Source organism: Colias croceus, chromosome 11 (genome assembly GCF_905220415.1).
Source record: "Colias croceus chromosome 11, ilColCroc2.1".
NCBI classification, from domain to species: domain Eukaryota; kingdom Metazoa; phylum Arthropoda; class Insecta; order Lepidoptera; family Pieridae; genus Colias; species Colias croceus.
In genome coordinates, this window is record NC_059547.1 from 9,567,064 (window position 1) to 9,594,977 (window position 27,914).

A 27,914-nucleotide genomic window follows, 5' to 3' on the forward strand; every position below is an offset into this window, starting at 1 on the left:
TTTTGGCTTTTCTTACTCGGTAGATTTCTAATGGTAAAATAATTTTTAAAATTAGTTGAATACCTAGTTTTGAAAAACGCTGTGCTGGAAACTGCAAAGATAACGTATATGGAATGATGGGGAACTTTTAGACATTGTTTATAATTATGTTTTCAACAACTTCACAGAAATTCAGCCTGTTGGGACTTTATGTAGTTAGTACCCTTATTTTTTGGTTTAAATTGACCGGGCTAGTATACAGAAACATATGATTTTATTTTTGACGTCGAAAGGGAGTAGGTAAGATCATTTCCTTGGGATTGGCTTACGCCTTACGGAGTTGAAATAGAATACTCTTAAATCTGGGTCTTTCCCTGAGGTCTTTCCATATTGGATTTTCTTATGTATATATATTATAATATAATAATATAATATATATATTATTTATATATATAATATATTATGATTAATTAAATAAATATAACTAAAAAACAAGCTTATACCCATGAAATTATTGCATTGTCACCGATCCTTGATAGGTGTTCAAAGTTTGAATTAAATCAGTCCGTTATGAGTCGTTTGTTGCGTGAAAATTTTCTAGTGTAAACTAACAAAAATATTATTATAAAATGTATATATTTTTTATAACATTACAAATGTTATTATTAAATAATTAGATACAGATTCATGATTTTGATGTAGATTATACAATACTTACGTTGCTCCATGCGTCCGTGAGCCTTCCAGACGTTCTAATCGTGATTGTACGTCTACACTTAATAGCAAAAATATCGATACTCCTATGAAAAGCTAAACTTTATTAAGTGTAAAAACTGTTAATTTATCTGCCTCACTTTTAGGAGAGTTAAAACATATTTATTAAATGATTTATTATTTTATCGACTACTTTGTTTCTTACGGTATACACATTAAAAGCCCTAAAGCTTCAAAGAAAACATTATAATAATTGTATTATCCTCATGATGTTATTTATATGCATAGGATATGAGATTTATAATAAAATTGCAAAGGCCTTGTTCGGTTCGTTGGTCGTCAATGCACGCTTATTATAAAGTATTTATATCTTACCTGTGATAAACTTCACATATTACACTTATATTATTTATAGAAATAAACATTGTTATTATTGCACTATTGTTATGGTGTAAACATCGATAGAGCGATAGGTAATAATCGTACTTTCATACACAAAAGAAACGTTTATTTCTTTATTGTCTTCTGAATAAAAAGCAAGCATATAATAATTTAATGAAAAAACATCCAGTTTAAATAAAAATTCGATGAAACGGCGCATGTAAATGTCCCGTTTCTAATAGTCGGGTCTCCAAAAACGAGCAGATTCCCGAAGCAATTGCGCGAAGCAGTTCATCCAGTGAAGACCCGCCTAATCTAATATACAATTATAAAGGCGAAAGTTTGTAAGTATGGATGTATGGATGTTTGTTACTCTTTCACGTAAAAACTACTGAACCGATTACAATGAAATTTAGCACACATATAGAGGGTAACTTGGATTAACACATAGGATAGTTTTTATCCCGGAAATCCCACGGGAACGGGAACTATGCGGGTTTTCCTTTGCAAACGCGGGCGAAGCCGCGGGCGGAAATCTAGTAATTTATAAAATAAAAAGGCTTTGAACTAAGTTATTACTAATTATGTATATCTGTTCCATTGCAAAAAAAAAAAAATTACACTTAAACTTGTACTAAACTTAGAATGAGTTCTAATAAAACTACGAGCCAGTTCTAATAATATAAATCTCATTATATTAAATTGTCCTATTAATTTGCCACTACCTGTACCCTGCTTGTCGGCTACAGGATTCGGATGCGGTAAGCTCGGCGCGTGCGCATATTATCGGTTCGCGCCTAAAATTCTTCAGTTTCCTTTCGACCGCTGACCTGTAAGCACGTGTTGAACGATGCTCCGATAAACAACTCGATTAAATAAGTTTCGATTAAGTGTCGGTGTTGTTTTGTTAATTTTTCTCTTCAAGGTAAGTTTGATTTGATTTATGTAATTATTATTGCAGGTTAATTAAATGCACCTTAAATTAAAATATGTAATATTATGTTTATGAAAATATTATAATAAGTCATATATTTTGTTCTTCTGTAAATATTAATATTACTCCATTATTAATTATTATTGTAATATTTAAACGACATAAATAATACCTATTGTATATAATGATTGCTTTTTTCTGCTTAAACGTTTTTAACCGTGAAGACTGATGGTAATAAACAAATCAAAGTAATAAATGCCCGTGAGTTGAAATATTGTATTCTATATTTATATTATTTAAAAAAAATGAATTACCAAATACACCGCGTGCTTCTATGGAACAACATAAAATAACAAATATTATAAAAATCTATGTTTTTGTTTGCAGAAAAAAAGTTTTTTTAAAGTAGTTACTTGAATAAATATTATAAATAATGTAAACAAACAATCATAAATGTAAGCATTTTATCGTAAGTGATATCAGATAATTTGGAGCAATATTCTAGATAGAAGCGTGAATACAATAATAATTAATAAACATAGGTATTATCTTATTGAGGGTAGATACCTATACCGTTAAACGAATTTTTCCGTTATCAAATTGATGTAGGTAGGTATTTCTCAAAATAATTTAAAACGTATCTACCGACAAAGCTTTTGGCTTTTGAGTTTTAAACATTATCTGAAAGGTGAAGAAATTATCTGTAAATTGACTGGCCGGCACTTTACCGTAGAAACTGCTCGAGTGAGTTTTACACGAGTACTTCGTTATAATAATCGTTGTTTTCGTAGTACAATTCTATCACTAGGTACGGTACTTTAACAATAATTGATTTTCCATTTCATGATTAGGCCTAGGTACCTACTTAGGTAGTGATATGACTAAGGTTTTTAGAAATTCCCCTAAATTCAGGGATCGCTGCAGCGCTTGTCATTAATTTACTTACGTGTAAATACGTGTTAGTGTTTTTATAAAAACACAGAGGATTTTCGAAACAATTCAACCCGTTCAGAAATTTTTAAAGAATAGAAGCACAACTACACCTGTTGACTAGGTAGGTATATATTCATTATTCAGAGGGTTTCAGGTGTCTATGTCGTGGTCATATCGTAGATTTGATCATTTCATGATATGAGTGGCCATTTCACGAAATGGTCGCATATCGTGAAATGGCCAATTTAGTTTGGCCACATCATGATGTGGTTTGGACAGATCAATGATAAGAAATCGTTTCACGATATGGCCAATTAACGCATGGTTTTTTCATGAAATGATCAAAATTATTTGATCATATCGTAAAATAGTTACATTAATCGTTGGTAGAGGCGCTGCAGCCTGCAAGCTCTGTGTTTATGTGATAAGATGGCGGCCGCTGGCGAAAATTAAATTATTCGCAGTTAAAAACTTCATAATTCGTTTAATAACAATATTATGAAGAAAGTCATAGCAAAGAATTTACGACGAAGAGGTACGAGTACTATGGAAAATGTGGATATCTTATATGTATTTAAGAAAAAATGCGACTTAAATAAAATAATTTAAGAAACTACTACTATATTATTATAATTGTTTGTTTTTTAAAAAGCGATCCGCTTCTGGCACTCGCCGGCCGCTGCCGCGGCACGCTCGCTTTGCTCGCTCGGCTCGTGCGTTGTTTATCAAAGTCTAACCTAACCTAACCTAACTGTTTTCTATTGCAAAAACGATTCGCTTCTGGCATTCGCCGGCTGCTGCCGCGGCACTAACTTAAATGACATTAAATAAGTTTTTAGAATATATGTAGTTATTCTGAAAATTTTTAATATTTTATGGACTCTTTATATTTTATACGATCTGGCCAAATGTGGATGACCAAATCGTGAAACGTTGACGATTTAACGATCTGATCAAACTATGTTGGCCATTTCACGATATGCGACCATTTCGTGAAATGGCCACTCATATCATGAAATGATCAAATCTACGATATGACCACGACATCTACACAACCCTCGTCGACCGCTCTGCGGTTGACTATAATACCATCAGGCGTGGTGATAAAAAAGCTTTTTTAATTAATTAGGTATTTATAGAATCGAATAACATCCAATTAAACTCTAAATTTATATTCCTTGTTATATTCAAATGTCTGACATTTTAATGTATTACGTATTCTTAGTTTTATCTATACATATAATAAATCTGTAGAAGGGTCAATTCTGTACATTGAAAATATTGAAAAAATAAATAGCAGGGGGTGTTACTGGATCGATACCAAACCCAAATATGTGATTAATAAAATTTTTGTCTGTCTGTCTGTCTGTATGTGAAGGCATCACGTGAAAACTAACGGTTCGATTTCGATGAAACTTGGTATAATTATACCTTATTATCCTGGGCGTAAAATAGGATACTTTTTATCCTGGAAAAATACGTAGAAAAAAAATTAATCTTAATTTTTCAGTTTTATCCATAGACGTTGTTCTGTAGAACCGCGAACACACGTGGCGTATTATTATAGACCTAGCCGTATTTGGGTCCAATAGATATTTATAAGATGTCATTGTTAGAGTTACTCAAAATGGCGAAATAAACCATCCACGCGAAGACCGACATCCGCGCGGACGGAATCGCGGGCGGAAGCTAGTTTTTAATAAATTATGTTAATTAGTAAATGACTATTAATAAAATCCTTTTATAAATATAGATTATTGATTCTCGATATATTTTCGAAAAAAGTTTCGAGTTTGTGTGCCGAGCACACGTTTCAGAAGTAAAACTTCTTTGGTAAGATTCAAAAGATACCAAAATCGTCACCTTATTCCATGACGTGATGGTATTAATTGGTATTGCTATGACGCAACCTTGAATTTTACTATCAACGCGCCTAAAGAAGTTTCACTTCAAAAGAAGGATAGGTTAGGTCATTTTATTTTTAGGCACGATTAAGAAGATAGTGAGGTACTGTGTGAAATATTGTTTACTAAAATACTACATAACAGCCATTTTTAGTATGAAAAAGCATATTGAACGCTCCTAGATAATAAAATAAAAAGTCACAAACAATATAATATCCCATAGATACTATTATTTATTTCACAGCGTATTATAATAAATAATAATTATGTAAACTGTAACTCGTTGAGATCACGTTGACGACACCTTGTTCGCAGTAAATTGCTTCACAAGAGGAAAAGTGTGGTATCATTTTAGATATTTATTTATATCACTCTTATGTTATAAGTTATAACTAACACGATATATTTAAAGTAAATAAATAAGTTATAGATACTTATAGATAAGATAATCTCAGCTGATGTAAAACCTCTTTTGAATAAATTGCAAGGCATCAAGAGCATACTGGCCGCATGCTACCTATATTTTTAAAAATGGAACAGAAAAAAATAAAGTAATGTTTAATTTAAATGCGGTTTTTTTTTTGTTCATAAACTGCAAATCAATTTTGCTATCGAAAACTACAGTACCTATCTTTTTGGTTTAATTTAATTAAGCAAGTAACTAGGTACGTATTAACATTTTAAATTATTATTTATTACTAGCTTCCGCCCGCGACTCCGTCCGCGCGGATGTCGGTCTTCGCGTGGATGGTTTATTTCTCCATTTTGAGTAGGTACCTAAAATAAAATAAAACAGATATTTATAAGACAATAAAATCTTATAAATATCTATTGGACCCAATTCCCAAATACGGCTAGGCCTATAATAATACGCAACGTGTGTTCGCGGTTCTACGGAACAACGTCTATGGATAAAACTGAAAAATTAAGATTAATTTTTTTCTACGTATTTTTCCAGGATAAAAAGTATCCTATTTTACGCCCAGGATAATAAGGTATAATTATACCAAGTTTCATCGAAATCGAACCGCTAGTTTTCACGTGATGCCTTCACATACAGACAGACAGACAGACAGACAAAAATTTTTTTAATCACATATTTGGGTTTGGTATCGATCCAGTAACACCCCCTGCTATTTATTTTTTCAATATTTTCAATGTACAGAATTGACCCTTCTACAGATTTATTATATGTATAGATTCATATGATAATAATTAATTTCTGGTTTAGCAAGTACCTGTTATTAGATGACATTTTCGTAAACTAGTTATATACGTAGATATCGTCGATATGTTATAAAACTAATATAATATTATTTAATATTGAATTATAACATATTATGAATATTGTAACACATGAATTATGAAAATTAAATAGATCGTTGTCGATGTGTGGCTTAGGTAGGTGTAGCTTGTGGTAGGTGTTAGGTACATAATATTTTTTTATTTCTAAGTAGGTAAAAACTAAAAAGCTTGTAAAAAGATTCAAAACGATTTTCAGAAAATGCTCTTTAGCTCGAAGATAATCGACCTACCCAACTGCAGCGAGCAAGAAGTAAATTTCTTGTAAATTTATAAGCGATTTTAATTTTTATTATATCAACTTAAGCTGTCTTTGTATAATATAATGTACATAGTCGTGGAAGGTCAATGACTTGTAAGGACCTAAGTAGGATTTATCAAGTCTTAAATTTTAATAATTAAAAATAAAATAAATAATAAAACAATAAAATGTATGCAGATTTTTATCTGAAATAGGTATCATCTGAGATACCTACCTAATTCAACAATCTGAGATAATTCTGCGTCTTATGGCGTTGGTTATCTTATTGCAGCGGGATGACATTGAATCAAATAACTTATCGGTATTCAGGACATTCCTCACAAATATCTCATTCATTGAATATTTTAAATTATTAGAAAATTCTAATAAGTTTTAATTTGAAACGTCCTAACTTGAAGAAATATTGTCATAGGGAACAATCGCGAAAAACCAGCACAATACAGAAACAAATTGTTTATTTTGTAAATTTGAAATTACGTCATTTTACAGGTATTCCTATGAACTGTTTTGATAACACTTAATCCTTTCGTTTTGCTTTTGTACTAAGTATAATAATAATCCTATGATGATATTGTTACAAATCCATTATTTCTCGTTTAGATTAATAATACTTATGTAGATTCTCATAGGTAGTTAAAAAAATAATTAAATAAATCTCTCACATTTTTTAATCAACCGCAAACCGAATCGCACACGAATTGTCGAAATTATAAGTTATCTTCAAAATTTCTTTTTCACACCTTTATTAAAATCTTTGAATAAAATAAGAATATTTAATTATGTTGTTATTATTGCGAACATAACATTGACTACTATACGATAAATTACAGTCGCATCCTCCTTTATTATTTTATTTATATCGTAACTTTGAATAAAACTCAATATGCCATATCGAATTAATAAAAAGGTCGTACAATCTGTTCGCAAAAATGTAGATTCCATCATAAAATATTTGCTTGTGTATCGACCTCGAGAATATTTTTTTCTGAGTGTTTAGTAAATGCATACCTACATATATGTGATTGATGTCGTATTAAAATATATATTTAGAATATATTTTATTTCAAAGGAGGGAGAAATAAAACCAGTTTAATAGTTATATTAAGTTAACATGAAGTGTCATTGTAGGAACTAAACATTTATTATAATGGAGGATTAGGTTAGGAAGAGTAGCAAAGAAAAATAGGTAAAACTAGATTATTAACTTGTATTTTTATGTAAAGTAAAATGTATGTTTTAAATTTCACTAAACCACTAAATTACCTACAGTAAACTTTTCTGTGTACAGAATATTTGAAATCGCACATGGTTTATTATAATAGTGAAAAATATTTACGTGTACTTCAAAAACAAGAGTATTGTTTACCGCTTGTTATCATATCTTATCAAATGATAAGAATAAGAAAACGTTAGTAATATATTATCTATATATGTATATGCATAAAGAGTCATTGTGTTTATACAATAAAATTGTCTAAATTTCTTAGTAAACGAACAAGGTGTGTTTAACAAGAAATGTTTAATTTTGAATTACCTATTTTGTCGCTAAAACTAAGTAACTAGTAAATATATTGTATTCAAAGGGTTTTTGAATGTAATAAAAATAACTGCGTTAAAAACAACCGACTTCAAAAACGGAAAAGTAAGAAATAAAAAAGATTTGATATTATTAATTACTACATATTATTTTTATGTGCTATTTACTAAAAAGGTTTGATGTCGGTGCATGGGCTTAATACTAAGTGCTTAGTGTTTGGCACCGACTTCAAACCTATTTAATAAATAGCACATAAAAATAATATGTAGTAATTAATAATATCAAATCTTTTTTATTTCTTACTTTTCCGTTTTTGAAGTCGGTTGTTTTTAACGCAGTTATTTTTATTTAATACTTTTTAGTGTATTTTTCAACACGAATCAAACGAGCCCAAACTCGATAAAGTTGAGTCAATATATTACTGAGTTCCTATGGCCACTTTCCGATTCCATCATCAGATCAGCTCCATGTCATGATAATGTTTCATCGCTATCCAATTTACATTCGTATACAAAATTTCAGCTCAATCGGTTACCGGGAAGTGAATCAAAGTTACTTGCTACATTGAAATTAAGTCATCGAGTACAGACAAAAATGCTCATAAAATAAAAACTACTAGGCCTAGCCGAATAAAATTTTTATGGGAACAATTCGACACCATCCCGCATCGAACAAAAAAAGAATCACGTAAATCGGTTCAGAAACCTCGGAGTAATCGGTGTACATACATAAAAAAAAAAAAAAAAAAAAATATACCGGCCGAATTGATAACCTCCTCCTTTTTTTTGAAGTCGGTTAAAAACCCTTATTATATTGTATTCAAAGTATACAATGTACTATGTACCTACCTACCTACTGTGTGTATGATTAGTATGAGTATAATAAGTACAGGGTACCTAGGTATAGTATATTTGAAAAAATTGTAATCTGAATAGGTACACTAACAATAAAGGGTCTATTTAGGTAGGTATCTGTCAAATCTCAAATCGTTTCTATCTTACTTTTACCACTCGTATAACCTAACGTATAACATTAAACCACAGACTAATAATAAGATACTACCTAAGTACGTATACAAATTAAACCAAGGTGGTGGTAAAGGAAAAAATATATTTAAAATACGTTCATGGTACTTATGTATTTAAATGAACTTATTGAATATATTTTCCATTCGCTAATTACTTATTCTTTGATAAGGCCTATTCATTTAAATATTTCGTTTAAATTGTCTTGACAGTATGAATGGGTGAATACGTGAAAAAATATAAACGTGTCGAATCGTGAGCCTCCATTTTCTATAGGCCGCTTTTAAATAATTAGTAAGGCATTATTCGATACGTTATTTCAATGAGATCTCATGTGGAATAAATTTTTATTGTTTGTCCATAGCTTTTTGATTTCACACAGATATTAAAACGGTTGTCAAAATTCAATTATCTCCCTAAACAAACGGCTATTAGGTAAGTACTTTATAAAAAAGTTTGGAGAATCCAAAAGTGCACGACTCATAAGTCATATTGCTCATTCTTTCGTCGAAAGGAAGATTTTAGTTTTTCGTTGATACTATTAAACGATGCTAAATAATATCACATACGTAGTATATTATTATTAGTCTGTGATATCACCATTTTCAATACCACCATTTTCATAAAGTGTTGACTGACGGGAATTTTATTTTTTCTATTTGTACATTTCTTTCCCGTTTAATTTTCTTGAATCAATTTTTACTAGTTACAGTATTCATCTCCATTAAATTATCTATAAAATGTTGTGCAGACGTGGTAATCCAATCGTGTAATTAATTAAATAGTTGCGAAACCAAGGCAAAACAAATTGTTCGATCGTAGAGCACTCTCTCTTCGCATTTTGAGTCGTACAAGTAAAGGTCTATTTAACTCGACAAACAATATATATATGAGAACTATTAATTTCCTTATTTTAAAAACACGTTGGAGAAAGTAATTTATCGTGTATATTATATATTTAATTATTGGAAATAACCATTAATTAAAGATAAAATTACTTGAAATAAACTTTAAAATTCCTAATTGTTTTGTTTCTGTGACAATTAACTGTAGGTAGGTGATAGGTACTATCTATCTATGTTTATTGAATAAATTCTTAATTAGGTTTTGTTTTTCACAGTGTTATCAATATATTTTTAATTATAATAAGTAGGTAGGTATAATACATAAATTTTCCTTAAAAACGTCGAAAGTTTGTATGGATGCCAACTGTAAGACATAAGACATTATAGAATCCGAAAAATAATGATGTAAAAACTAAAGAAAAATTTTATTTCAAACAATGTCCGTATACCCTATAAAAATGCATCACCTCATTTGAATTACATGACGAATTCGACCATCAAAATTGATGAGTTAAAGGACATTATAATGAAATCATTTATCCTTAACTGAATGTATGTGATGTGAATGAATCCCATACTTCTGGTTATAGGTCAGGTACACATATTTGTCATACATTGAAAGTACATAATTCAGAATCAACATTACCTAGGTACTTCCTATTCCTATATCCTACCAAATGACAATGCAAAGATTGTTATTCGTAGTACTCCAATGTTATATTTTTTCAAGTCAAATGGATATGTTTTTTGATTTTTTAGGTACGTAAAATCTGGTGCAAAGGTAGATTATAATCTGGATAAGCAAAAGCCTGAGGCGGAAATAAATAAATAATTATCAATAAATTTTCTGAATTGATGTATGTTTCGTTATAATTATGTACCTAATAAATAAGCTGGACTAAATGTACAGAATATATTTTCATGCAATTTTTGACCTCGATATTCGGGTCTTAGAAATTATAAATCACAAATTTTGACTAAACATATGAAATCGTAGATATTATTTGTCATGTGGCAGGTAAGTGGTAACACTGTTAAGAAATGAATCAAGTCCAGTTTTTATCCCCACGGCCTAGACACATAGTAAAAACTAAAAACAGATACATTATAGAAAAGGGTATAGAACCTACATTCTAAATTGGTAAGTTGCATCGATCCACATGTCGGTTTAGTTTAATTTATTTTAATATTTGATAAAAAAATTATTAAAATATGATGATAATTGATAACTCATTGTATAGGTATATTATTACTATCTGGCCCAGCAAACGCAGATAGGACAATCTAATCCTTTAGGGGTAAACTCATGGTAAAATATTGGCAACCTTTTCTTGTTGGTTTAATGCTCTGAGCTTTTCTTAAACTCATCGAATTCATATGAACATAATATACTTAATAATTCGATAAAATCGTTCATTATTTCATTTACAATATACAACGCCCACTGGCCACCGTAGATACACATTATAAAAAAAAAAAAAACACTAAAATTGTCATAATGATAACTAAAACTAACAACCATGAAATAATTATCTTTAAGTTCCATTGCAATTTGCAACAGATACTCTTGCTAACTTTCCTCATCTATCATAGAGATGACACTATTTTACCTCGTTCTTAGTTATTATCCTTACAAGAAGGATAAACTTTTTTATTCGTCTTTCTCGTTGAACTAGAAACAATTTACTCGGAGGTAATATCATGATAATTTAACCATTTAACTATTGTTTATTCTTTGATGTTGGTTTTAGAAATGCAAGGAATTTTTAAGGACTCAAAGCACGATTCAATAATTATCTCATTTGCCATGATACTACAGACTCAGCGTCACTTTGCAATCATCACAGGCTTTTGAAGTGAAACTTCTTTATCGGGGTTGGAAAAAAAATTGTGTAACATTTTTTCGTTACGCGTGACATTTTTCCGTTACGCGCCATCTTCTTCTTATCCCTACCACGCGTGATTCGACGTATTTCTGTAAAGTTGCATATAGTACATTATTTTTTTGAAAAATAAGGCCATAAAGAAGTTTCACTTCTTACGTGTGTACACTAGTACACGCACACATATCTTTTAAATTCATTTTTATTTAAATATGTATTTTAAACAATATGTACGTAAACACGTGAAATAGAGTGTGCTTTTCTAATATTTTCATTCATACGAATCATGGAAAATGCAATACTTTCTCATAAATAGATTTCTTGCAGCCCAACATTGTATAGACTAGGTATAGAATCATCAAAGATCCTCCGTCAAAGAAAATCGCACTTGCCATCAAAATATTAAACCTTGCGATAGATAGAAAGACAATAGGTGCTTATCTTGCTGTATTACATATAAGTTTCATCATTATCCCTTTTATTATAGTTTTGTGACGTATAAATGTAAGTATATGTATAGGTGCTATATCGGAAAATTTAACGTGTGTTATTGCATTAGGTATATTGAGGATATCCTGTAGCTTAGGAAAAGTGGTAAATAATAAGGGTAAATACGACTATTTGATCATTGATGTTCACTTACTTGTGAAATATAGATACATATAAACACACAGATTCACTAGGTAAGTATATTATAATGTGAATTTTAAGAATTTTGTAAACTTTGTAAAAACTTGTGCTGCTAACTACTCCTTTCCTTTCCTGTCCTTCTTTTCTTACTCCTTGGCTTTCTACCAGCGTCTTCGCCTGCGTTTTCAAAGAAAAACCCGCATATTTCCCGTTCCCGTGAGATTTCTGGAATAAAATCTACCCTATATGTTAATCCAAGTTACTCTCTATATGTGTGCTAAATTTCATTGTAATCGGTTCAGTAGTAAGTATTTGCGTGAAAGAGTAACAAACATACACACACCTTCACAAACTTTTGCATTTATAATATTAGTAGGAAAAGTAGGAAGTAGGATTATTAGGATAGGATAGTAGGATGATGTTCAAATGATGTTACACACATGTTACACAATCATTCATAGATTATAGAATTGGTCCCTGTCAAAGAGCGCAAATATTTTTTTTCTGTTGTCTGTTAAAATTTAAAAACGTATGCGTTATGCTTGAGAACTGTGCTTGAGAACATCAAATACCTACCTACGTTTTTAACCTGTGTTTTTAACCTATTAATTTGTTATTAATTTAAATGTCAATCATTTTTATTGATAAATAATTAAAGTGGATCAAAATCGAGATAAAGGTCGAGGCTGTTATTATAATTTATAATTTACAAACTTACAGTAGAAGAAGTATGTTACATTAAAAAGAGCCAATGCGATTTGATAGATGCGCAAATCAAACTTTGGTTCCGCGATACAAATTTTTTGCCTGTCCGTTGTCTCGAACACACAACTTTTTGTGGCACGTTAATTCACCACAATTTAAAATTTGTAAAACCGGCGCATTAATTCATATTGTACCATCGCACGCCATGGCTTGAGCGATTAATTTTATTATATTAAAAAAAAAAATTAAATCATATTAATGATATTTTGCGTGGTTACGAGAAAACCTTGTTCAGGCATAGTAATTACACATCGTAGTAAAATAACGGTAATTAAGGTTTAATTCTATGGAGTTAGATATTTTAAAAGTTAGATATTTTAAAATGTTAATAAATATTTGAATGACCGCCTCCTCAGACCTTTGCGATGGTACCTATTTATTATACGGAACACTTGTTTTCTTTATACGATGCAATGGTACCTGAGGAATCCTACAAGGTTCGAATCCTGGTTCGAACTAACAAAGAAGTCTTTGACACAGAAGGCTGATCAAAGAACAACTCGGCGAGACTATGTATAATTCATTTGTTTCATACATACGAGAACAGGAATTGAAACATATGAGTTTGAATAATTATTTAATTACTGGTTAAAAATTCAAACGAGTTTGTCGTGATCGAGAACAAGTGATAAGATACAGGTTCTTGAACCCTAATTTCGAAAAAAGTTCCTTACGACTAAAACAAATGTAATTTATTACATCTCAAACACTTATATGAATTGTAAGCACAATATATAATAAATATAATGGAAATATGATTATTTTGGGGTTATTAATGAAGTACAAAAATGTTAATACGGTATTGATATTTAAATATATATCTCTATTTGGGTAGGTACATAATAAAAAAGAAGATATCTATATATATGTCGTGGCTATATCGTAGATTTGCTCATTTCATGAAATGGCCAATTTAGTTTGGCCAGATCGTTAAATCGTCAATGTTTCACGATTTGGTCATCCACTTTTGGCCAGATCGTCCATCTGGCCAAACGTGGATGGCCATTTCACGAAATGTGACCTTTTTTGTTTCTTTTTTAAAAAGCGATTCGCTTCTGGCACTCGCCGGCCGCTCCCGCGGCACGCTCGCTTAGCTCGCTCGGCTCGTGCTTTGTTTATTAAAGTCTAATCTAACCTAACCTAACTGTTTTCTATTGAAAAAACCATTCGCTTCTGGTATTCGCCGGCGCTACCGCGGCACTAACTTAAATGACAATAAACAAGTTCTTAAAATATTCTGAATTTTTTAATGTTTTATGGACTCTCTAAGATATTTTATACGATCTGGCCAAATGTCAATGACCAAATCGTAAAACGTTGACGATTTAACGATCTGATCAAACTATGTTGGCCATTTCATAAAATGAGCAAATCTACGATATGGCCACGACATATACATATAATAAATCTGTAGAAGGGTAAATTCTGTACATTGAAAATATTGAAAATATAAATAGCAGGGGGTGTTACTGGATCGATACCAAGCCCAAATATGTGATTAAATTTTTTTTTGTCTGTCTGTATGTGAAGGCATCACGTGAAAACTAACGGTTAGATTTCGATGAAATTTGGTATCATTAAAACTAACGGTTAGATTTCGATGAAATTTGGTATCATTATACCATGTTATCCTGGGCGTAAAATAGGATACTTTTTATCCCGAAAAAATACGTAGAAAAAAAAATCTTAATTTTTCCGCGCGGACGGAGTCGCGGGCGGAAGATTGTAATAAATTAGTTATGTTAAGCTTATGTTTAATAATATTTTCTATAAACATTTTATATTATGGACTATAGTCTTTAACTTTGGGTATAGAAGTAGGTTTGGAACACACAGGTAGTATATTCATACAGTTTAAAACAAGACAAATTTAAATTTCAATATAGAAATAATTTATCTTCCTAACTTTAATCTTCCACTTGGGTAGGTACTTTGAACTAAACGACTCTGCTTCCATGATAGCAGTAGGTACTGAATATAATAGGTATGCTTCTAGCACTTACGAAGCAGGTAAACAATATACCTAATGAACAATAATAATTTTAAATTTTAAATATCGTCGGACTATGCCTAAATAGCTAGGTACTTTATTATCTTCACTTTTAGGGTTCCGTACCCAGAGATTGAAATGGGACCCTAATGGGGTATTATGTTACGTACTTCTTTTCTTACTTCTTAGTGTTTACTAATCTGTGCTAATTACTAAGGTTTAATATTATGTATGTCTTCCTGATATAATTATATAGTAGCGATGGTCAAAGGAGGGCATGGTCATAAATTTGATGGGAGACCAGCTTATACGGAACATGTGCCATGAGCCCATGAGTCATGAGTCCGACTCGCACTTGACCAATTTTATTATATTATTTTTCAAATAATTGAAATAATTAAGAATCTATTTAAACAATTGGCCACTACAAGTCCAATATTGGTGGTATTCATATGCAAATTCGTCAATTAAAACAATGTACGGTTTTTAAAATAATAAAGCCATAGATAAACACAAAGTAGCACAGAGTATAAATTGTAAGGTAAATTGGTCACGTATCGAGTTGGTCACGAATGGTAGCACGGGCAACTGTGACGGGCAAGGTGTCATTGGTAGCACTCAAGGGAAAGGCCGAGCGAATCTGTCAAAGGTCAGTAGAATACCTACGCTATGATTGTAAAACGTCAAAAAACGCGGCAATTTTTTATCTGTGTCAGAATTTGAAAAGGATTAGCGCGTCAATTCCAAAACTTGTTTTGAATATCGTTTACAAAAAAGGTTGCAACGTGATATTTAAAATTATGGGTCATTATTAAATGTTATTAATTTCCTTTTTAAATATTTCTGCATTTGGTCTGTCTAATCGATTGCATTCAATTCATACCTTATTTCATACAAGTTGTATGTTTTTATGTTCAGTCAATTTAGATCTATTGTGTTGCATAGGTACATAAGTCTTGTCGCGTAGATAAATGTTCACTGAAGATAATTAAAAATCAATTATAGCTCTACAATCCTAATAGAATTTTAATTTGCTGCAGCGTAACTAATTTTTAATAAAAACATTTATACCTATGTAATGTAGCGAGGGAGATCGGGCAATGTTATTTAAAAAATAATACCTAGCACCTACCTATCAATTTATTTAGTTGGTAATAAAACTTATGCTGTCAGTATCCTTAAATGTGCCTGTATAGTTTAACTCAAGATTAGCATAAATTGTGATAAATCTTTTCAGAAAAAAAAACTCAAATCTCAAATTTCTAAATTCGCGTACTTTTTTAGTAGATACTACGCTGAAACTACGCTACCTACCGTAGTTTAAACTAAAAAAAACATTGAATCCTTAATCGCATGTAAAAAAACTTAATAATTTATATTGTTTAATATAAATACTCAACCTTGAATTTATTTTTTGCCCTCCGCCAAACGACGTATAATCAGTTGTATAGACTTCTTTTCAAATTAAATAATATAAGTTGTTAGACTGGTTATAAATAAATGGCGGAATAATTAGGCATCTAAAAATATAACATTTTAATGTATTAGATTTAAATCGGTTTCTGCGTAGTCACAGATAATATTAAATTCTATCATACTTTGAGTGTGCTTTTAGTGATGGATTAGGGAGTGCACTTTCTTTTTAATTTTATGATATCTCCCGAATTGGCTAGTTTTAGCACACATTTTCCGCCGCAGCCGCCTTGTTATTTTTTTCTGAAGTTCCACTTTGGAATTATCAGTATCAGTATTCAGTAGGTACGATTAAAATATTTTAGATTTGGCTATTTGTTCAAAATAAAATATTTGTTTCATTTTCAGTCCAATTAATTGAGGCATTATTTAATAGTTCTAACACATTCCAAAATACCTATTCCACTTTAGTTACACACTTACACAGATGCAATGTTAAAAATGCGGCATGAGCAAATGCATGAGCATGACGTTTACCTAATCCATAGGTATCTTCTTTAGAAAAATATAAGTATATACTTGTTTCTTTTTCCATACAACATCCTGGTCAGTGCATGGCACGTGCATGGCACTGACATAATATTTCGGAGATAAAAAAAACTTATTAGATACATAAGTATAAATAAATCGAGTTTTTAGCATCTGTATTTAATTCTAGCTGTATAATTAATTATATTTTGATTTAGAGATGTCTGTGACTTTTAATCTTAAAGGTTTTTATAATAAAATGCAGTTGTTACCTTTTTTTACAAAATATAAAAAAGGTAAACAAGTTTTACGATGGATATTGTGTTTTTTACTTGCGAAAAAAACTTAATAATCCAATCAATGTGTTATTTAGGTTCCATTAGCATAATGCCTTTAAAAATAATACATTCACATGCCGCGCATTTACTTAGCGCACAAAAATCGGGCCAAGGTTTGTAAAAAGTGGCAAAAACCGCGATTCGAACTATGCTAATGTTATTAACAAATTATTTTATTGGCACTAGGGTTGCAAAAGTGTTAAATATATTAATTTAATTAGGAATCTAGAAAAATATTAAAATACAATAAAATACCAAATAGAAACCGTTAATTATTTTGCCATAATTACATCTAACTTCTAAGAAAAGTAAAAGCGTAGTGGGCCGTTTTTGATGATCGAAAGATTGTGTTGGTAACCAGGTACCTTATATAATATTGAAATATAAAATCATTGAGTAATCTTATATATAAAATTGAATCGCAAAATGTGTTGGTAAGCGCATAACTCGAGAACGGCTGAACCGATTTCGATAATTCTTTTTTTATTATATTCCTTGAAGTACGAGGATGGTTCTTATGTAGAGAAAACGTAAATATGTACCACGGGCGAAGCCGGGGCGGACCGCTAGTATAAATATATTATTATATTTGGAAAAAAACTATTAAAAAAAGCATTGTTACACGCACTGATCACAATCAAGATCACAATGATGTGAGTTTACTCGTTTTCCTATAAAATCAAAGTCGTCGACGGAATATGTACCTACTGTGGAATGTACCTAATTTTCGTTATAAAAACTCTTTCAAGTCTAATTGAATATTATATATGTATTTGTAAATATTCAGTATTCAAATCTTAGAAATATTTCCTTGTTTATTCTTATTTTTATTCTCCTGCTTTCCTAAAAAAGGGATGCCATTATTTAAATGTAGGGTTGACAATTATTTTTTTTTAAATAATAATTAATTGACAACACTAATTTTTATAATACATATTTAGGAAGTGGAACAGAACTCGTGAAACACGTATTTAAGATTAAAAATTAATAAAATACATATAAAAAGGAATATCGAAATAAAGTGATAATAAACTGCCGTTCAGGTTTTTATTGTAAATTGAAATTAATTAATTCTGTACTTGCTCACATAAACGTATGTAATTAAAATAAACGAATCTATAAAAAGTACCTAAATTAAAAATATTGATACATAGTGAAAATATCTAATGTGATTTCGAATAGAAACCATCATCTTTACCTATAATAGGTATACTTTACGTACCTAATAGATGAACCGTGAAGACATGGACTATGTCTGATGAACACGACTAAAATTTTAAGATAACAATATGTAGGTACGTGGTCAATGTTAGTTCAAGAGGGAAATTAACAAACAAAGTATTGTCTACAAGATAATACAGAAAACTGTATGGATTTCTATACAATATAATATTCTCAAGGATAGATGTATGCTAATAGGTTATATTTATTATAATAATATCTAAGTTTAACTAAATGTTAATAACGTCAATATTGTTAAACATGAATTATTGTAACATTTGTATGGACAAACATACCTACTATAAATCAGAGTATAGGGCATTGGGATAATTTATATATTGGTGAGTGGAGTTTCCAGAGGATATACCTAGCGTTAATAAAGCCATCTAGATAATAAATTACACCTCGAAATTATGTAGCTGTCTCGCCCACCGGTAAAGGATTGAAAAAGTTCACGAATTTTTTGACATTTTCTTTTTTTTTTGTAAAATATATTTTAAACAGTTATCTGAAGGTTATCTGTTAAACAGTTTTAATTCATGTTCTTATGCATTTTAATGTTGCCTTTCAATATTATATTTTGACTGTCTCATTTTCATGGAAAATCTTGATAAAATCATTATTCATGACCTAGCACAACGCTACGTGAATACGAGATTAGAAATAAAATTTTAAATGTAAATGTGATAATCCATGATCAAAGTCATGTAGCCAAGTGATATGACGCTATTGATGACGTTTTTATGTCGAATAAATGACGCGTCATCGATTTATCGAAAACACCACGAAGAAGCTCAATTGTCTCTCATGGAAATAATAAAACCTAATATAAGTTTATCCAAATTATTATTATAGTTAACTGCAATGTAATGTTATGGTGAAATGGGATACAGCCGATTTGAAAATTTGATAATGTAGGTAGTTACCGATTTAAAAAAAGGTGTTTCGAGATTAATAAAACATTAATTATTATTTATTACGAATTATTATAACCATGCACAGTTTTTGGATTTTCGATTAGGTACCTAATTGTAGCATAATGCAGAATGCTAAAACATGAACAGGATTATTGAACTTTCCTTATATTTACACTGTGTATTTACATAAGAACCATAAAGAAACTACAATTTAAACATTGATATCACAGATTATATAATTTATATTATTTTTGGCGTTCCGCTATTAAATAATAAGGAAGTCGACTTTTATTTCAAAAGTAGGTCAGTGATTGTTTATAGCACCTTGATAAACCGGTTAAAAACTAATAATAAAACTTATTTATATCATAAAAATATATTCTAAAATTCATGAGGTTGATTTTTGAACAGGCAATTAACAAAAAAAAATCCGTCTTCCAAATTTATATTTAGGTACTTAAAATATAACTTCCTATTCACACGGTAGGTTTTAAACACTGAGGTATTTAAAAATAACCTGTTAACAATTTAAATATTGTTAACAAATCAATAATAGGCTAGAATAGACTGAACCATATAAATCGGAATAATCGCACTCGAAAAAGCATTATATAAATGATTGCAACCCAAAGCAAAACATTTTAACCCTAATTCGTTTTGGCATGTGAAAAGTTGTATTAAGTACACCTTGTGTGACATAATGGGTATGCTCTTCCGACGTTTTATAGTAATCTGATGATCTCAATGTGTATTTATATGGAGCATTTAATGTAGTTTATTTATAATCAAAACGTGAGAATCTTAGTAATAATGGTATTCTGATCGTACATTTAGTACGTATTTTATATTTTTAGTTAACCAACTGCAGTACAAACGTGTTATCCCATAAATTTTATGTATGCTTTTTAAGCTTTTTCTTTTGGCATTTAGGTAATAATAGATAGGGAAATTAACTTCTTTATTTGCTGTAATTTTATAGATGATTGAAATCTATTCATAATCATTGCGATGAAAATCCCATTATTAGTAATGTGTGAAAATACATTTAATTAACTCCTTCATAAATTTTATTTTCAGATGCTGCTCCTTTTACTCCTTGCAGCCACGGCCACAGCTGAGCTTCCCCCGTCATGCATCAAACCAGTCTACTGCAACAGCAAGCTGCTTCATCATGCACAAATGCAACGAATCTTCCCAGACTCCAAGACATTCGTGGATCTCCGACTTATTAACGATGAAAACAGCACACTAACTGCTTTCCAAAACCTTCTTGATGAAACCAACAACAACCCAAACAAAAAACAAGTACAGGAATTCGTTGACAAGTACTTCGATAAGACGAGCGAACTAGAATCGTGGACCCCACCAGACTTCAAAGAAAACCCCCCAATACTACCGTCCATCCGCGATGAAGACTTGCGGCAATATGCAAAAGATATCAATAACATCTGGCCAGTGCTGGGAAGAAAAGTTAAGCAAGCAGTGTTCGAAAATCCGGATCAGTACAGTTTAATACCTGTGACACACGGTTTCATTATTCCTGGTGGTCGATTCACTGAGCTGTATTATTGGGATACTTACTGGATCATTGAAGGTCTCCTTGTTAGTGGAATGGAGCAGACAGTAAAAGGAATTATTGGAAATTTAATTGAACTGTTGAACAAACTTGGTCACGTCCCTAACGGTAGCCGATGGTATTACCAGGAGAGAAGTCAACCTCCTCTATTAACAGCTATGATGTCACTTTACATTCGAACAACGAACGATATTGATTTTTTGGAAGAAAACATCGACGCACTAGAAGCCGAATTAGAATATTGGCTAGATACTCAGATTTATACCTTCGATATAGGAGACAGAGCATATACTCTGTTGAGATATTATGCGCCTAGTGAAGGACCGCGACCGGAGTCATATTATGAAGACTTTACAAGTGCTCAAATTTTCGACACGAAAGAACGACAGACGCAATACTTCATTGACCTGAAAAGTGCCGCTGAAAGTGGTTGGGACTTTTCAACACGATGGTTCATCAATGACGATGGAACCAATAAAGGCAATCTAACTATGTTACACGCGATAGATATTATTCCAGTTGATTTGAATTCCATATTTGCCAACGCCTTGCAAAACATGGCATACTTCCAAGGTTTATTGAAAAATGGCCGTAAAGGAGCGCATTGGGCCTACCTTGCGAAACAGTGGAAAAATAATATTAAAGAAGTGCTGTGGGACGATAAAGACGGTGTTTGGTATGATTGGGATTTGTCTAACAAGCAATTCAGAAAATACTTCTATCCCAGCAACGTCGCTCCTCTCTGGATGGGCGCTGTAGAGAAGAGCTTCGTGAAAATGAATGCACCTCGAATTTTCAACTACTTGCAACAGTCACATGGCCTTGATTATCCAGGAGGTGTTCCGACTTCACTAATACGCAGCGGAGAGCAATGGGACTTCCCCAACGCGTGGCCACCTCTAGTCAGCTTGATGGTTAACGCGCTTGAAGCGCTAGAAATACCACCAGCGAAAGAAATGGCGTTCGATGTCGCACAGTCTTGGGTACGTGCGTGCCACAAAGGTTTTTCAAACACCAAACAAATGTTTGAGAAGTACGACGTAGAGGTTCCCGGCAGGATCGGTGGAGGAGGTGAATATACAGTTCAGACAGGGTTCGGCTGGTCGAATGGTGTGGTCATGGAGTTCCTTGCTAAATATGGACGAAGGCTTTCTTTGCATGATGCTGAGGTCAGTGAGCAAAACGAAGCGGTGGTTTCCGTTCCAGAGGCAGATGGTGAGAATTCCTTGTCGGTGGTCGCAGCTGGTCCTGACCCACCAGCAAGATCATCTTCTTCATCATCATCATCTTCGTCATCTGTAAGCAAAGAAAGTGATGAAAAGAAACAATAAACAATGAATAACGTAGAATAATAGAGAAAAGTAGATAGGTATATTTTTGATGTTACCATTTTTACAAAAGCTTAATTTATAATATGTTTAAGATTATTATGCAAAACAACTAAACCACAGAACTAAACGGTTAAGATTGTTACTGGTGACAAAAACTTATTTTATTATTAAAATATGTACATTAAAAGGGCTGATAGACGTACGAACTTTAAAGTCGCGGTTTTAAAGTTCGCGTACTTACTCGGCTCGCGGCGGTGACAGACGTGCGAGCCAAGGCGGGCTTCGAGTAAAATTTCAAACATGTTGGATCGTCAACGAACTTACTCGACGGTTTTTAAGTACGCGTACTTGGGGTGACACACGAGCGAAAAAGGTCGTCGAGCCACAAGTTCGCGTACTTACTCGTACGTCTGTCACCCCTTTAAGCGTGTTTTAAGCACATTTTACATTTGACAAGGCAATAGTATTGTAATCACAATTGTAATGTATTGTTTTTTTTTTCATATAAAATATTTGACTCAAGATAAATTATTTAAAGATAGCCATCAAAGCTACACCATTATTGTAATATTTTGACATTAAATAAATTATTATGTAGTTAATAATATAATACAATTGCAACGAACAAACCATTTTATAATTTCTTTTTTGAAATGTACATTTTAATAGTTAAAATAACATATAATTAGACCTATTAAATATTCATTAAATGACCAATCAGTATTTGTAAAATAATATACTTACATATTTTATAGTATTATTTATATGACGTAGGTACTTAATTAAATAATAAATGTTTATTTTGAGTGCCATTTTGATATCAGACATTTATTAATATAGCACTTATATTGTATCATGTACTTTTTCCCATATGGGCTTGTTTCTATTAAAGAAAATATGTAATATGTCTTTGACAAAATTGAGGTAAAAAATGTTAATAATAAAAGGGTTAATAAATTTTATCCACAATACTTTTAATCAGCAACGTAATATAGTGAATGTTACCGACTTTACCGATTAATTGAATTCATGTCTAATTATTTTTAAAATAAGAGGCCATATTTATTTTGATGTTATAAATGACTATGTACAACAGATAACGTATACTTATATATATTGCATTTAAATTATACTTTCATGATAAGAACAATTTACTATGCTATAATGTTTAAACGTACAAATTTATATATAGGTTTTAGTTACTTTGTTACTATTAATAATACTAATTACGGAATTACTTATATTTTGATATCGACATGTGATAAGTGTTACCATAACTTCGAATTTTGTTATAATAATAATTGTTATAATTTTAATTTAGACGATGATGATAGATTTTGAATTGAATTACAGTTAAATACAACATAATAATTAATAACATATTTGTGAAGTACTTAAAATAAAGGCTGTGTCTTTAAATTGTGTTTTATTTTGTGGAATTTTAAAATCATCGAATCCTGCATATTGAACATAATAATTCCACAACTACACTATGTATTTAAAGAATTGAAACTTGCTATGCATTTATAAACTGCAGCAGATACCTATTGTTTAATATCCAGGTATGTGGGAAGATTGGTTGGAAGAAAGCTTAAAAATTCAAAATAAAATAAATACCTATAAGTTTAATAATAATGCCGCAAATCAATAACGTTATGCATTCTTCTTTTGCTAGAAAGTTGACAGCCTAAAATACTGTCCTAAAAAAAAGTCAATCATGTTGATGTTCAGAAAAACTTTAGAAATTGTAGGTAAATAATATTATAACAATTTTTGTAGTTCAGGTTGTAGTCTGTTTTAATTTAATTTTTTATGCATAATTAATTGCATACCTAGTTTATAGAAGTAATGCAATTTTTTATGCATAAGAAGAGTAGATTAGAGTAGGTAGGGTAATTTAGAGTAGTTGCGAATTTAAATCCAAAAATCTTAGATCAAAAATATGTTAACTCCACTCTAAAGAATCTTTTGTATTTTATTGTAATGTTAATGCTTAATGTGAAACTCGTCAACGCAATATATTAAGATTATTAACACCTAAATATTCAGTGCAAATACGGTTTGATTTGCGTAGGTATGTGTTAATGCTTTACACATATAGAAAGGCGCAAATATTTAGCCAATATCTATTTAGATATTATTTAAAGGAGTTTTCAAATCAATAATATGTGAACATAAGATTCTAAACTCTTGAATTATTAGTAATTAATAATAGTAATTAATAATTTATTTATATTCAGCGGAATTTTAATTAGATATGTAGTTAGGTAAAGTGTAAAGTGTTTCGAAAAGAAAATTCGAAGATTTTCTCATTACCTACGCAGATATTCAGAATTATTTATTTATTCTGTATTATATCTAACGTTTATTTCAATAGGTACCAAGTTTTTATTTATATTCCTCTTATCAAACGAAGTACCTACATGTTTTATCTATAAGTACTCCAATTCATCTAATAATAAATCTTTGTAAACACGTGTATTCATATCCTACGTCACAGGCGACTTTGTTATAACGTTTTAATTTATTTATGACAGAAATTAATAGGTGGTTGTTAATAATTTCATCATAATATTATGGGTGAATGTCTGCGTAGGTATCTATAATAGGATTATGTTAACTCCTTTTAAAAATATTACAAAATTAGTGTACTGACGTAATGCACACGGTGCATGCGTTATAACTTTTATGTAACTTGTATACGTAGTATATTATTATTAGTCTGTGATGTAACTGTCTCGGAGTTTATTGGCCGCGATTGGCCTATGAATTACACATACATAAACAACGATTCGCTTTTCAATAGACTCATGACTCATGACAACAGCTAATGACTTTGACAGTTTCGCAGACAGCTTCATCCAGGGGGCACGCATGTTATCTGGTAACTCGTCAGCAAGTTTTCTCGAGATAATGGTCTAGATTTCGAGTAGCCTTGGCTAGGTCGCAGTGAAAGCGCCTTGCGTCAGCTGGGATGGGACGCACCGGGACGCGTTGACACGCATCGGTCATGGCTCGAGCGAACTCGATTGCAGTCGCGGGCCGGACGCCACAGAGCCGGACGCTCGTTCACACATTGCGCCTTATCCGCCGCGCTTCCACACGCACCAAGTTTATGTTTATCGCGAACTTCCGCACTCGCGCCAACTGACGTCACTACACGATGTTGATACAAAATCTCCGGCGCTATGCGCCCCTGTATCCCGTTTTGGGAATTCTCGGCGCGTGCGCTCAAGCCTTCACCGTTGTTCCCGTTTGTAATTCTTCGATTTATTGCTCCGGTGAACTACTGCATAGAGTGCAATTAGCGAGAATATTTGAAGACTCCAAAACGTTCGTCGATCTCAAACTTGTGCATTCTGAAAACGAAACGCTCGCTGATTTTTCGAAATTAATGCAAAAAACGCAACAGAATCCGTCCCGGGATCAGATAGCCGGTTTCCTCGATCAACATTTCACGGAAGGTAATGAACTTGAAGATTGGCAGCCGCCTGATTTCGATCCGGATCCGCCCATTTTGCGAGAAATCTCTGACCCTAAACTACGTGAATTCGCAAAAAATATTATTGGAATATGGGATAAGTTAGGTAGGAAAGTGAACCCTGATGTTGATAAGAATTCAAATCAATATAGTTTCCTGTACGTGCCCAATGGATTTATCGTTCCCGGTGGTCGTTTTAAAGAGCTCTACTATTGGGATTCCTTCTGGATCGTACGTGGACTTCTCATATGCAATATGACACAAACTGCTAGGGGAATGATAGAAAACCTTTTGTACCTCGTGGAAAAAGTTGGGTACATTCCTAATGGAAGCCGAATTTATTATTTAGGAAGAAGTCAACCCCCAATGTTAGCTGCGATGATGGCCAGCTACTATGCTGCCACTGGTGATCTCGCTTGGTTAGAAAAACATTTGCCTACAGTTGAAAAAGAATTACAGTATTGGTTAGACAAAAAGAAGGTGACTGTAGAAGTAAATGGAAAAAATTATGTGCTTCTACGATATGTAGCTGACCGCAAAGGAAAGGGCCCGCGTCCCGAATCTTACTATGAGGATTATACAAATGCCCGTGACTTGCCTAATGACAGCATGCGTGAAGATTTCTATGCTGAGATGAAGAGCGCTGCAGAGAGCGGTTGGGACTTTTCAACACGATGGTTCGTAACTGCTGGAAACGACGTGGTTGGAAAGCTTACTGATGTTCACGCTAGCCGTATATTGCCAGTCGATTTAAATGCCATCTTTGCTGGGGCCCTCGAGCTCGTCGGTGACTTTCGTAATAGATTAAAAGACAGAAGAGAAGCGCAGAAGTGGTGGAGTTTAGCTAAATATTGGCGAAATGCAATAGATAATGTTTTGTGGGATAATTCGGATGGAGTCTGGTATGATTATGATGCTCAGGCGAGAGCACCGCGACGACATTTTTATCCAAGTTGTGCCACACCGCTCTGGGCGGGTGCTGTTGAAGATTACGATGCACCAAGATACGCTAGCCGATTGGTTCGATATTTACTATCTTCTGGAGCTTTAGATTTCCCTGGCGGTATACCAGCATCAATTCTACATTCAGGAGAGCAATGGGACTATCCAAACGCGTGGCCACCTTTGCAGAGCATCTTAATAGGTGGTTTGGAAGCGAGTGGCAACGAAGAGGCAAGAAAATTAGCTCGGGAACAAGCGAGTATATGGATACGTTCCAATTATATTGGTTACAGTACATGGCAGAAGATGTTTGAGAAGTATAGCGCGGTACAACCCGGGCACCAGGGTGGTGGAGGGGAATACGGCGTACAAGATGGCTTCGGTTGGACAAATGGCGTTGTTTTAGAGCTTTTACAGCGATATGGTAAAATAATGACGTTACATGATAAACGGGGTACATCTCTGCCATATGTACGCCAAGTATTATAAATGATTATCCTATATAGATACAATTTAGATAACACATAGTTTTATATGTGTTGTAATCTAGTTTTTTACTTAGCAAAATATATGTAAAGACTGTGTGATTTAGCCACAGATTTTTATTTATATGTAGGTGTAAGCAAATGTGATATTTACTGTTATGTTGAACGTGGATATCTTTATTTTTATAATTAAAAATAACTTGTTTACAAAGTTGTGTTTTTTATTTATCTCGACTGAAAATAACATCCATACTAATATTATAAATGCGAAAGTAACTCTGTCTGTCTGTCTGTTACTCAATCACGCCTTAACTACTGAACCAATTTGCATGAAATTTGGTATAGAGATATTTTGATACCCGAGAAAGGACATAGGTTAGGTTTTATCCCGGAAATCCCACGGGAAGGGGAACTATGCGGGTTTTTCTTTGACTTCGCGGGCGTTGCCGCGGGTGGAAAGCTAGTTAACCTTATTTCTAAGGAGATATGTAGCTATATAACTTTATATTATAATGAGGAAATGAAATAGTTATAATTATATTTAGTATTATCAGCATTTATACACACACCACCATGAATCATTGATTTTTATCGCACA

The 27,914-nt window shown here is 32.1% G+C and overlaps 1 protein-coding gene across 1 annotated transcript; it reads left to right on the forward strand.

Annotated features, from left to right (window-relative positions):
* Window positions 1-1,871: 1,871 nt before the first annotated feature.
* Window positions 1,872-27,527, forward strand: LOC123695694. The gene is made up of 3 exons (XM_045641601.1): window positions 1,872-1,999; window positions 20,579-22,405; window positions 25,560-27,527. The coding sequence occupies exons 2-3, from the start codon at window positions 20,579-20,581 to the stop codon at window positions 27,318-27,320; spliced, it is 3,588 nt and encodes a 1,195-aa protein (XP_045497557.1). The 5' UTR covers window positions 1,872-1,999; the 3' UTR covers window positions 27,321-27,527.
* Window positions 27,528-27,914: the final 387 nt, after the last annotated feature.

What these genes read in the sequence shown, in the direction of transcription:
- LOC123695694 (XM_045641601.1), top strand. Translation starts at nt 20,579, where the DNA reads ATGCTGCTCCTTTTACTCCTTGCAGCCACGGCCACAGCTGAGCTTCCC. An exon ending in AAAGTGATGAAAAGAAACAA is followed by an intron (nt 22,406 to 25,559) that starts TAAACAATGAAT and finishes CGCGCCAACTGA; the next exon opens with CGTCACTACACGATGTTGAT.